Source organism: Capsella rubella, unplaced genomic scaffold (genome assembly GCF_000375325.1).
Source record: "Capsella rubella cultivar Monte Gargano unplaced genomic scaffold, Caprub1_0 scaffold_6, whole genome shotgun sequence".
In the NCBI taxonomy this organism is placed as follows: Eukaryota; Viridiplantae; Streptophyta; class Magnoliopsida; order Brassicales; family Brassicaceae; genus Capsella; species Capsella rubella.
This window is the reverse complement of record NW_006238918.1, coordinates 5599974-5611842: the sequence shown is the minus strand read 5'-3', so window position 1 is coordinate 5611842 and position 11869 is coordinate 5599974. Positions and strand designations below refer to the sequence as shown.

The 11869-nt window shown below is 37.6% G+C and overlaps 5 protein-coding genes across 5 annotated transcripts; 4 read left to right on the top strand and 1 right to left on the bottom strand.

Moving 5' to 3' along the window:
* Positions 1-666: 666 nt before the first annotated feature.
* On the top strand, positions 667-3156 carry LOC17884620 (NADPH-dependent oxidoreductase 2-alkenal reductase). Its single transcript, XM_006289521.2, has 5 exons — positions 667-1069; positions 1552-1732; positions 2029-2195; positions 2300-2382; positions 2652-3156. Exons 1-5 carry the CDS (start codon positions 839-841, stop codon positions 3028-3030), a joined length of 1041 nt encoding a protein of 346 aa, XP_006289583.1. The 5' UTR covers positions 667-838; the 3' UTR covers positions 3031-3156.
* An 821-nt stretch (positions 3157-3977) lies between these two features.
* On the top strand, positions 3978-6323 carry LOC111830114 (NADPH-dependent oxidoreductase 2-alkenal reductase-like). The gene is made up of 5 exons (XM_023781380.1): positions 3978-4366; positions 4706-4886; positions 5176-5342; positions 5451-5533; positions 5802-6323. The coding sequence occupies exons 1-5, from the start codon at positions 4142-4144 to the stop codon at positions 6178-6180; spliced, it is 1035 nt and encodes a 344-aa protein (XP_023637148.1). The 5' UTR covers positions 3978-4141; the 3' UTR covers positions 6181-6323.
* A 187-nt stretch (positions 6324-6510) lies between these two features.
* LOC17881500 (NADPH-dependent oxidoreductase 2-alkenal reductase) lies at positions 6511-9080 on the top strand. The gene is made up of 5 exons (XM_023781379.1): positions 6511-6894; positions 7323-7503; positions 8070-8236; positions 8336-8418; positions 8535-9080. Exons 1-5 carry the CDS (start codon positions 6667-6669, stop codon positions 8911-8913), a joined length of 1038 nt encoding a protein of 345 aa, XP_023637147.1. The 5' UTR covers positions 6511-6666; the 3' UTR covers positions 8914-9080.
* Positions 9081-9411: 331 nt separating this feature from the next.
* Positions 9412-10850, top strand: LOC17881124 (NADP-dependent alkenal double bond reductase P2). Its single transcript, XM_006289110.2, has 5 exons — positions 9412-9642; positions 9743-9923; positions 10001-10167; positions 10249-10331; positions 10424-10850. Exons 1-5 carry the CDS (start codon positions 9412-9414, stop codon positions 10806-10808), a joined length of 1047 nt encoding a protein of 348 aa, XP_006289172.1. The 3' UTR covers positions 10809-10850.
* Positions 10851-11123: 273 nt separating this feature from the next.
* LOC17881203 lies at positions 11124-11748 on the bottom strand. Its single transcript, XM_006288893.2, has one exon. It carries the CDS (start codon positions 11671-11673, stop codon positions 11362-11364), a length of 312 nt encoding a protein of 103 aa, XP_006288955.1. The 5' UTR covers positions 11674-11748; the 3' UTR covers positions 11124-11361.
* Positions 11749-11869: the final 121 nt, after the last annotated feature.

Below are 11869 nucleotides of genomic sequence, written 5' to 3'. Positions count from 1 at the left end.
TTACCATTAACTAATAAAAATGAAAGTATTTCTTATTTAACATTTCATTTATTTACATAATTTATTTTTATTTATATAAAATTTTCATTAATTAAATAAGTAGCATAAATATGCACTAAATGAATGTTTTAAATTTATTTTAATGTGTTGTGTTAAAAAAAAATATTTTAATGTAAAAAAAATGTGGCTTAGGTGGATGGTTAGGTGGCATTATGAGAAGAGAGAAAAAGCTAACTTTATATATATAGATTACGGTATTGCTAAAGCTACTACTGAGGATGCCAAACAAATTAAACAAGCCAAGTAGAGAGGTGACCGACCAATTTAAACGAGGATAGTGACTGTGTTTGACCACGACGTTACGCGCTACGTTTTGTTGGCCTTTTCGGGAAGTTTTACAGAAACCGAATAAAAATATAAAAGTCGTTTTTCTGCCTTTTCAAATTTAATGGCTCCTATATATTGGCAGCATTGTAGAATCGTCGACTAAAATACAAATAGTATATAGAATGGAATAAAATTCACAATAGCATAAAAACAAATGTGAAAAGGAAGGAAATATGTGGAATTGTCGGGGGGAAAAAACAACGATTGAAAGAGAAAAGCGTCCAAATTGTGAACATTGGAAATTCAAAATATTGTTGATTTTGTGAACATTGACTAAAAAAAATAAGCAATGACGTCATAGTTGAAAACACGATTTATGTGGCAACAACAGCTACGAGACGAGCCAGAGAGACCACCACACTATAAAACCAAGCAGGCTCGTCCTCGTCAATCCGCAGAAGAATTATTGTACTCGGAAGTCAATCGGAGTAACTAAGAAATCATATCGGATATGTCGACGGCGACGAACAAGCAAGTGGTATTAAAAGACTACGTGAGTGGTTTCCCTAAGGAATCCGATTTCGATCTCACTACCAACACCGTCGAATTTAGGGTTCCGGGAGGTTCTAACTCGGTCCTGGTGAAGAATCTATACTTGTCATGCGATCCTTACATGCGCCTTCGCATGGGCAAACCTGATCCCTCCACTGCTGCTCTTGCTCAAGCTTACGCTCCCGGCCAGGTATACCATCCACGAGAGACTCTACTTTACTTAATTCTCCGATTTTATATTTGCAAAATCTCCTGTGAAATTCGTATCCGATGATTATGTAATTTTTGTTTTTTTGCTTTGTTTGGCTTTTTGATTCGAGCTCAGTGAGATTGTTATGTTCTTCTTTTGGATATAAATATATTTTGTTTCTTTTACCAAAATAGTATCTTATTATAATAATATGTGTATACTTGACTAATCAACGGTTTCTATTTTTGTGTTGGATTGGCTTTGATTGTTTTGTAACTTAAATAGAGTTTGACACCACCAATCTGGATGCTTCTTGTTACTTAATAAACCATATAACTATGTTTATATAAAACGGTATTTTTAGATTGGTGTTCTTGAAGACTCTGATAAACAAATTGTGTCTTTTTGGGTTTTGCTTTTTTACCTATCTCATGTTGACTGTTGTTAAATTGTGTTTCTTTTTCTTTTTTTTCTGTGTGCAGCCAATCTTTGGGTATGGAGTGTCTAGAGTGATAGAATCTGGGCATCCAGATTACAAAAAAGGTGATTTACTCTGGGGTATTGTTGGATGGGAGGAGTACAGTGTTATCACTCCAATGACGCACATGCATTTCAAGATTCAACATACTGATGTTCCATTATCCTACTATACTGGACTTCTCGGTATGTTATCTCAGCCTTGCTCCTCGTTTTGTAAGGAATCACTTGGTAACTTTCAGGAAAAATTTCTTCTTGATACAGAGATTATGAAGTTGAATGTCATACACCATGTATAATAATAATAGGATGTCTAATTAATAAGCCTCAAAAACGTTAAATTTTGAAACATACTACTGAATGGACTTAGTTATGCCAAGTTTTAAATATCAATCTAGAAGACTAGAGTTTCAACAGGTTTGCTTTGTTGATCTGTTTAATATATATTCTCTCTTTGATGGGTTTTGGTCTGGTCCTGACAGGTATGCCTGGTATGACTGCTTATGCTGGGTTTTATGAAGTCTGTTCTCCAAAAAAAGGAGAAACAGTTTATGTGTCAGCTGCATCTGGTGCCGTTGGTCAGCTTGTGGGTCAATTTGCTAAGATGATGGGTTGTTATGTTGTTGGAAGTGCAGGTAGCAAAGAAAAGGTGAGAGAATTTGATCATCATTTCAATATTCTGTTTCCTTATATTTCTTGGTTTTCCTTCAAGAGAGTGATTAGCCCTTTTACTTCTTTTTGGGGGTTTGTTAGGTTGATCTGCTCAAGACCAAGTTTGGGTTTGATGATGCCTTTAACTACAAGGAAGAACAAGACCTTACTGCTGCTCTGAAAAGGTTCAGTAACTACGTAAATCTAAGCGTTTGGTGTTTATAATTGTAAGATTGGTTTGCATGATAAAGCAGTAATTCACAACTAAAGTAGAAACAAGAGAAGTGGATAATAGCCTGAGCAACATGATCCTACGTGTAAACCCACTTAATTGGGGATGAACCCGAGGAAACTTCGAAACTACGTCTCTTTCTGAGCAAAACATAAAAACAGTTTATCTGCATTGATTGATATCTTACTAAGCTAACAGAGATTCTCTTCTTTTCTTCTTCAGGTGTTTTCCCACAGGCATTGACATATATTTTGAGAACGTAGGAGGCAAAATGCTAGACGCAGTGCTCTTAAACATGAACCCACTCGGGCGTATCGCTGTCTGTGGAATGATCTCACAGTACAATCTTGAAAACCAAGAAGGCGTACACAACCTATCCAACATAATATACAAACGAATCCGCATTCAAGGCTTTGTAGTTCTTGATTTCTACGACAAATACTCAAAGTTCTTGGAGTTTGTGCTTCCGTGCATTAAAGAAGGGAAAATAACGTACGTGGAAGATGTAGTTGATGGTCTCGAGAAAGGTCCTGAAGCTCTGGTGGGTCTTTTCCATGGCAAGAATGTTGGCAAACAAGTTGTTGTTATTGCTCGTGAGTAAGGACTTATAATGGGAGTAATGTAATATATTTATCCAACAAGAGTTTGTCTGGTATGGGTGTTCGAACCCAAGCGTGAGTTTTTGGTTTATAAATATTATTAGTAACTGAAGTAAATTTTAATATAATATCAGTTTGTTTAATTTGTTTCGAATGTGACTTGTTTTTCATCACATGTATCAATGTAGTAGTAACAAACAATCCCAAACCCCTCCCATCCACAAATCCAAAAAAAGCCTGATACAAAGTTACAGTCCCATGTGTGTTGTAGCTCTTGTAAGATTAAAACATCAGCGAATACACAACTCTTTTTCCTTTTTATTAGAGAACATCGTAATCACAATCACATGGCTCTGTTTTGGGAGCTAGGATATATAATACTGCTTTGTGGGTTTGGTGTGATACGTGTTTTGTCTCCGGTGTTCACATTCTCCATAGTGCCAAAGACAAAGGGTCTCACCTTGATAAATTTGTATAATAAAGTACTTCCGAAGGTTCTCTTATTTTCTAGTACATGTCCCAATCAGTGATGCTGCTCCGAAGGTTCTCAATTCAATGGAGTAATCCACCACTTAATTGCCTGTCTAATCCACTTGATTTTCTCAAATATTAGTCTAGTGACATTTTTGATTAACCAATGATTTGGATTCTATTCTTTTTTTCCAAATTTTTTTTTTTAAGTGGAAAGATTTTCTTATGTTTCTTATGAGTGCGTTTTTTTTGTTTATTTTGATTGTTTCATTTTAAATTTTCATCCATGAAAGTATGAAACTAAATTCAGTTTGATTAAAAGAAAAAAGCAATAAAAAGATCTCCAAATTCTAAGTGTTTACATATGTGTAAATGTAAAAATACGAACTCTTGTGAAATGTGAAAGGAATGGAATGTAAATGAAAATGTCGACAAAATAAACGCACGAAAGAGAAAGTATCCAAATTGTGAACAATGCGATGAGATGAGATGCTCACTCAGAGACATAAGCAGTGACGTCATACCTGATATGAGACGCAGAGAGACAGAGACCACTATAAAAAGCAGGCGCGTACGAAGACGAAGAAGTAACAAATCATTGAACTCAGAAAGTTGAATCGGCGAAGAAAGAATTAACGAACGATGACGGCGACGAACAAGCAGGTCACATTGAAAGACTACGTGAGTGGCTTCCCTAAGGAATCCGATTTCGATTTCACTACCACCACCGTCGAACTTAGGGTTCCGGAAGGTTCCAACTCTGTTCTGGTGAAGAATCTCTACTTGTCATGCGATCCTTACATGCGGACTCGCATGAGTAAACCTAAACCCTCCACTGCTCTTGCTCAAGCTTACGCTCTCGGCCAGGTACGAACTTCACGAGAATTTCACTTTTTTTTTTCTCCGATCATATATGCAAATCTCCGGTGAAATTCGAATCGGCTAATACTGTTTATTTTGAATCCGGTGACATTATTTTGATTTTTGTTTTGGATAATACTTACTTTGTGACCAGAATGATGTCTTATTATTATAATTATAATTCGACCAATCAACTCTTCTATTTTTGTGTTAGTTGAGAATCTTATTATATAAACTTTATATTAGTGTTCTTGAAGACTCTGAGTTACAAATTGTGTCGCTTTGGGTTATGCCTTTTGCTCTCTCGTGTTGATTTTTTTTGGTTCCATTTTGTTATTGGTGCAGCCAATCTTTGGGTTTGGAGTGTCTAGAGTGATAGAATCTGGACATCCAGATTACAAAAAAGGTGATTTGCTCTGGGGTATTGTTGGTTGGGAGGAGTACAGTGTTATAACTCCAACACCTGACGTGCATTTCAAGATCCAACATACTGATGTTCCATTATCCTACTACACTGGACTTCTCGGTATGTTAATCTCAGCCTTGCTTCTCGTTTCTGTACGGAATTACTCGGTAAACTTTAGATTACTTCTTGATACAGAGATCGTGAAGTCGAATGTCATAAGTCATAACCATGTATGATAGTTTTGCGGATTAATACATTGTTTGAAACTTACAAAACAGAAATAGCTATGTCAAGTTCTTCCTACCAAAAAGAAAAAAATGTCTAACTTCAATCTAGAAGACTACAACAGTTTGGTTTGTTGATCTGTTTAACATATTATCTCTTTGATGGTTTTTTCCGGTCCTGACAGGGATGCCCGGTATGACTGCCTACGCTGGGTTTTATGAAATCTGTTCTCCAAAGGAAGGAGAGACAGTTTATGTGTCAGCTGCATCTGGTGCGGTTGGTCAGCTTGTGGGACAATTTGCTAAGATGATGGGATGTTATGTTGTTGGAAGCGCCGGTAGCAAAGAAAAGGTAAGAGTTTGATCATCATTTCCACATTTATTTTCCTTGTTTGGTTTGTTGGTTCTGTTTCAAGGAAATGGTTTACCGTCTAACTTCTTTTTTTCCGGGAATTGTTAGGTTGATCTCCTCAAGACCAAATTTGGGTTTGATGATGCATTTAACTACAAGGAAGAACCAGACCTTAGTGCTGCCCTGAAAAGGTTCGGTTATATCGAAGTTTTTTTATGTTAAAAACTGCCTGGTTAGGATCTGTTGCAGAATAAAGCTGGCAATTTGCAACTTAGTATAAACCGGAGAAATGGATGAAAGCATGATTCTACATGGAAAGCAACTTAAGTATTAGGGAAAAAAACAATGAAACTCACAATTACAACTTTTGTTGGAAAAATGAGACTCACAATTACAACTTAAGTGTGTATCAACTGCTGTTTGACTAATCTAAGGGATATTCTCCTTTTTCATTTACAGGTGTTTCCCTAAAGGCATTGACATATACTTTGAGAACGTAGGAGGCAAAATGCTAGACGCAGTGCTCTTAAACATGAATGTGCATGGACGTATCGCTGTCTGTGGAATGATCTCACAGTACAATCTTGAGAACCAGGAAGGCGTACACAACCTATCAAACATAATCTACAAACGGATCCGCATTCAAGGCTTTGCAGTCTTTGATTTCTACGACAAATACTCAAAGTTCTTGGAGTTTGTGCTTCCTCACATTAAAGAAGGGAAGATCACATACGTGGAAGATGTAGCTGATGGACTCGAGAAAGGTCCTGAAGCTCTTGTGGGACTCTTCCATGGCAAGAACGTTGGAAAACAAGTAGTTGTTGTTGCTCGTGAATAATGTTATATTTATCCAACAAGGGTTTGTATGGGTGGGTGTTCGAACCCAAGCGTGAGTTACTGGTGTTAATTTAATAAAGTCCATTTTAATATAGATATCAGTCTGATTGTTATTGGTTTCAAATCATGACCTGTTTCATCAAATCATGACCTGTTTCGAAGTAGTAAGAAAGGGCTAATACAATATGTCATCAATGTGTTAGGACACCACAAATCTCTACATACCAATTTACAATATATATTGTTGAAGCAATGTTACATTAGAGAGGTTCGAATGTTCGAGTCAAAGACACATGGACGGCCATAAAAAGAGAAAGTATCCAAACTGTGAAAAAGTGGATAAGTCAGAGACATAAGCAGTGACGTCATATTTTGATATCATAAAATCTGTGGCACATAACTACGGGAGACCAGCGGCGTCGTCGATAAATCCGAAGTAACAAAATTTGTCGAAGTCAGAAAGTCAAATCGGAGAAAGATATTAAGGATGACGGCGACGAACAAGCAAGTGATATTCAAAGACTACGTGAGTGGTTTCCCTAAGGAATCAGATTTCGATTTCACTACAAGCACCGTCGAACTCAGCGTTCCCAAAGGTTCTAACTCGGTCCTGGTGAAGAATCTCTACTTGTCATGTGATCCTTACATGCGTATTCGCATGGGCAAACCTGATCCTTCCACCGCTGCTCTTGCTCAAGCTTACACTCCAGGCCAGGTACCCATCGACGAGAAAGACTCTACTTTATTTAATTTTCTCCGATTATATATCCAAATCTCCGGTGAAATTTCCAAATCCGATGATCATAATGTTAATTATGCTTGGTTTGCATCATTGCATGTATATAATTCCTTGAGAAGATTATATTATGTTAATTCTCTTTTTGATATAAATATTTTATTTTGTGAACAGAGAGCTATAATTATATAAATAATATACTTGATACGGATCAACTGTTCATTCTTTTTTATTTTATTATTTTTCTATTTTTTTGGGTTGGATCATCATTTCTGTAACTGCTTCTTATTGATAGAAGAAACTAGAATGACAATTTTAGTGCTCTTGAAGACACACAGAGAAGCAATTGTGTCTCTTTGTGCCATCTCTATCGTTTTGACTATGGTTTCATTGTGTTTTTGGTGCAGCCAATCAATGGTTATGGAGTGTCTAGAGTGATAGAATCTGGGCATCCGGATTACAAGAAAGGCGACTTACTCTGGGGATTCGTTGGATGGGAGGAGTACAGTGTTATCACTCCAATGAATCGCATGCATTTCAAGATCCAACACACCGACGTTCCCTTATCTTACTACACTGGGCTTCTCGGTATGTTAATCTCGGCCTTGCTCCTTGCTTTAGTTTTGTCGGTAGAAATGTGGAATAATCACTTGGTTACTTAGACAGAGATTGATGAGAACATAACCATGCATGAGGTTTCTTATGAACTTTGAGGACAAAGTTCTTTTGGAGGGTGGAGTATTGATGAGAACATAACCGAAGTAAACCGGTATCAACTAAGATAAGGATGAAACAATGAGAATATCATTTGTGATCTTATTGTTTTTATTGGTTTTAGGTAGATTATGTTAAATCTTAGATTCATGTCTATCTCCTATATTCTAGGATCATAGCTGGCCCTTAACATGTATAAATAATCATAACATCTTATAATGAAATATAGGGAGAAAAATGTTTAAAGTCTATTGTTCTTATAAGCTCTTGATTGGGACCTATCAGAGATCATGAAGTTTCATGACATAACCATGTAGGAATGGAATTAGTTTTGTCAAGTTTTAAACTTCAATCGAGAAGACTAGAATTTCAACAGTTTGGTTTGCTAATATATCATGATATGTATTCTTTCCTTGATGGGTTTTGTCTTGTCCTGGTAGGAATGCCCGGTATGACTGCCTATGCTGGGTTTTATGAAATCTGTTCTCCAAAGGAAGGAGAGACAGTTTATGTCTCAGCTGCATCTGGTGCGGTTGGTCAGCTTGTGGGTCAATTTGCTAAGATGATGGGTTGCTATGTTGTTGGAAGCGCCGGTAGCAAAGAAAAGGTGATCATCATTTCAATATTTTGTTTACTCATATATGTTCATTGGTTCTCCTTCAAGAGAGTGATTCACACTTTTACTTCTTTTGGGGGGATTTGTTAGGTCGATCTCCTGAAGACCAAGTTTGGGTTTGATGATGCATTTAACTACAAGGAAGAACAAGACCTTAGTGCTGCCTTGAAAAGGTTTAGTAACTACTTATTACTTCTAAGCGTTTGATGTCTATAACTGTTAGTAACTCTGTAATTACAATTTTTTTTTCTGATAAGAAAGTGACATGATCTATGTGATTGACATTCAGGTGTTTCCCCAAAGGCATCGACATATACTTTGAGAATGTAGGAGGCAAAATGCTAGATGCAGTGCTCTTAAACATGAACCCACACGGACGTATCGCTGTCTGCGGAATGATCTCACAGTACAATCTTGAGAATCAGGAAGGTGTACACAACCTATCCAACATAATCTACAAAAGAATCCGCATTCAAGGCTTTGTAGTGTCTGATTTCTACGACAAAATCCCAAAGTTCTTGGAGTTTGTGCTTCCACAGATTAAAGAAGGGAAGATCACGTACGTGGAAGATGTAGCTGAGGGGATCGAGAAAGGTCCCGAAGCTCTTATAGGACTCTTCCATGGTAAGAACGTTGGAAAACAAGTTGTTGTTATTGCTCGTGAGTGAAACAAAGGTTTTATACTTGTACTTATCCAACAAGCTAGAGTTTGTGTGCATGTTCGAACGAAAACGTGGGTGGTTTTTCGATATGGTTTCGAATCGAATTCTATGTCACTTGTTCAAATTTATCACTAGTTTCCAAATATATATTAATTCGGTGTATGTTTCTTCTTTACGTTTGGATTCAATCTAATTATATTTCTCTAATAATAAAAACACCCATATAAAATAGCAAGAGACAGTTGGATTAAATCCCACACATTGTTTGCATCGCACATTATATCGCAATAAATCATGCTTATACAGTACTCTGCTAAAGTTTTGATTCATTAGTTTTGCGTTGTTAGTAGACATATAGCAAAACACGTCCATGCGAATATGTTTCTTCCTTTTTTCTCGTTAAAAAGATTATCTCGTGTAAAGCTTATTATATAATAAGTAGAGACTAGAGAGAAATAAAGACGTTGAGGAACAAAAAAAAAAACAAACATATTCCCCAAAAATATGGCGACGTTGATCAATAAGCAAGTCGTGTTACGTGATTATGTTACCGGTTTCGCCAACGAGTCCGATCTTGTAATCACATCCACCAACGTCGATCTTAGAGTGCAGAAGGGATCTATGACTGCCTTGGTGAAGAATCTCTACTTGTCTTGCGATCCTTACATGCGGAATCGTATGAGAAAGCCTGATCCTTTGAGCCCTGCTTCAGCTCAGTCCTTCACTCCCGGCAAGGTAAAAAGCATTTCCAGCTCGAAGTTTGAAACGTAACTATAAAACTATGTTTTGTCGTATGATTACATTTCGAGAACTTATCTTGTGTTGTGTTGTGCAGCCTATCTCAGGACTTGGAGTGTCTAAAGTGATAGATTCAGGGCATCCTGATTACAGAGAAGGTGACTTACTCTGGGGAGCTGTTGGATGGGAAGAGTACAGTGTTATTACCCCAATTCCTAATCTTCACTTTAAGATCCAACATACCAATTTTCCCTTATCTTACTACACCGGGCTTCTTGGTATTGTTTAATTCCACTCTCTCTAGGTTTGCTAACAATATATACTGTATTTATTCACTCACCTCTGTTCCTGACAGGTATGCCTGGCATGACAGCATATGTTGGTTTTTATGAGATCTGTTCTCCTAAGAAAGGAGAGACAGTGTTTGTGTCAGCTGCATCTGGTGCGGTTGGTCAGCTTGTGGGACAGTTTGCTAAGATGATGGGTTGTTATGTTGTTGGAAGTGCAGGTAGCAAAGAAAAGGTATAATATAAACTCAAGATGTAAATCCATTTGTTGATGGGATTAACGGATCCAGTCCCTTGATTTGTTGAGCTTCTTTAGGTTGATCTCCTCAAGAACAAGTTTGGATTCGATGATGCATTCAACTACAAGGAAGAGCACAATCTTATTGTTGCCTTAAAGAGGTACGTACAGATTTGTTACATACACAAATCAAGAATATTAAACTAGTCGTATTTAGTATGTTCCTATTAAGAGATTCTGTTTTTTTTTCTAGGTGTTTCCCCCAAGGCATTGACATATACTTTGAGAACGTGGGAGGCAAAATGCTGGACGCAGTGATCCTAAACATGAGACCACACGGTCGTATAGCTGCATGTGGGATGATCTCGCAGTACAATCTGCAGAATCCTGAAGGCGTATACGGCCTCTCACTCATTACATACAAACGAATCCGTATTGAAGGATTTAACTGTTTTGATTACTTCCACAAATACTCAGAATTCTTGGAGTTTGTGGTTCCGTTGCTAAGTGAAGGTAAGATAACATATGTGGAGGATGTTGCTGATGGGTTGGAGAGTGCTCCTGCTGCTCTCGTTGGACTCTTTCACGGTAAGAACGTTGGGAAACAACTTGTCGCGGTTTCTCGTGATCTTGAATGAGAAATGAGAGCTGTTCCGTAAGTGATAGTAATAATTGTTGTGTGCGAAGCTGTATTTGTATGTATGTTGAAAATTAGTGAAGTTTACGTGTTGGTTTATTCTGAATCAAGAGATCCGGATGGCTCGAATTGGCATTATGTAATAATTTGTGCAAATTATGAATAAATAAACTTGTGCAAATGCTAACTAGTTTTGTTCTTCGATAGAATAAGCAAGAACTCGTTCAAACTTGAAGTGATCATCGCGCAAACTTAGCTTTTTAATTTATGGAATTGAAACCAGTAACATATCGTCGAACATCTTAAACGCATTCCGTTTTCAGCATAACTATGTTTACTCAATGATAGTGTCAGAAACAGAAACATTTGAAACAAGACTGAGCTTTGATTTTTGCGGTTTGTTCAATCGATTTTCTGATTACCTCCTGAATTCTACAGCAAAAACAATCCAATCTACGAATAATGTGTAGTGTAAGTAAAACAAATACTCTCACTCTCTGTCGCCTGTTTTCTTACATTCTGATTTTGTCGTATCAGAGACCTCATATACGGATTCATTTGTCGAATTCCCAAATGACTCCTCCATCTTCTTTGACTTTTTTGTTGATCCAAGCTTCAATAACCATGCCAGCACCGATCCCACCAAGGATGAAACTTCCGTAGTAGGCAAGAGCCCTCGGCCATGGCTTTCGCGGGAGGAAGTAAGCTTCGTATTTCTCTTCAAGTCCCCTCGGCATTTGTTTCCTCGCTCTCGTCACCGTTTTCACACCACCACTATTACCATTTGGCTTCTTCGTCTTCTTCTCATTCTCACTCCCCCACTCTTCTCCTCCTTTCCATGGATCCTTCGCTTCTTCACTTGCCATTTTGTTTGGATCACCCAACGAGACAAGAGAGAGACGAATTGCCCTCTGAAATCTCAATTTCAGTCAAATGATGTGATCTAGATGGTGCGAATTAGGGCAGTCTCACCGCCTCTTCAGAAATTTCAGGCCTCAATCAAACCTCCTCTAGGCCCACTAAAGCCCATTTTAGACCCAGTTAGTTTGTTCTGAGGACATG

Coding starts and splice junctions, on each gene's coding strand:
- LOC17884620 (XM_006289521.2), top strand. CDS start 839: ATGTCGACGGCGACGAACAAGCAAGTGGTATTAAAAGACTACGTGAGT. Junction 2,196..2,299: donor GTGCAGGTAGCAAAGAAAAG/GTGAGAGAATTT, acceptor GGGGTTTGTTAG/GTTGATCTGCTCAAGACCAA. Junction 2,383..2,651: donor CTTACTGCTGCTCTGAAAAG/GTTCAGTAACTA, acceptor TTTCTTCTTCAG/GTGTTTTCCCACAGGCATTG.
- LOC111830114 (XM_023781380.1), top strand. CDS start 4,142: ATGACGGCGACGAACAAGCAGGTCACATTGAAAGACTACGTGAGTGGC. Junction 4,367..4,705: donor AAGCTTACGCTCTCGGCCAG/GTACGAACTTCA, acceptor TTATTGGTGCAG/CCAATCTTTGGGTTTGGAGT. Junction 4,887..5,175: donor CTACTACACTGGACTTCTCG/GTATGTTAATCT, acceptor CGGTCCTGACAG/GGATGCCCGGTATGACTGCC.
- LOC17881500 (XM_023781379.1), top strand. CDS start 6,667: ATGACGGCGACGAACAAGCAAGTGATATTCAAAGACTACGTGAGTGGT. Junction 6,895..7,322: donor AAGCTTACACTCCAGGCCAG/GTACCCATCGAC, acceptor TTTTTGGTGCAG/CCAATCAATGGTTATGGAGT. Junction 8,237..8,335: donor GCGCCGGTAGCAAAGAAAAG/GTGATCATCATT, acceptor GGGATTTGTTAG/GTCGATCTCCTGAAGACCAA.
- LOC17881124 (XM_006289110.2), top strand. CDS start 9,412: ATGGCGACGTTGATCAATAAGCAAGTCGTGTTACGTGATTATGTTACC. Junction 9,643..9,742: donor AGTCCTTCACTCCCGGCAAG/GTAAAAAGCATT, acceptor TGTGTTGTGCAG/CCTATCTCAGGACTTGGAGT. Junction 9,924..10,000: donor TTACTACACCGGGCTTCTTG/GTATTGTTTAAT, acceptor TGTTCCTGACAG/GTATGCCTGGCATGACAGCA.
- LOC17881203 (XM_006288893.2), bottom strand. CDS start 11,673: ATGGCAAGTGAAGAAGCGAAGGATCCATGGAAAGGAGGAGAAGAGTGG.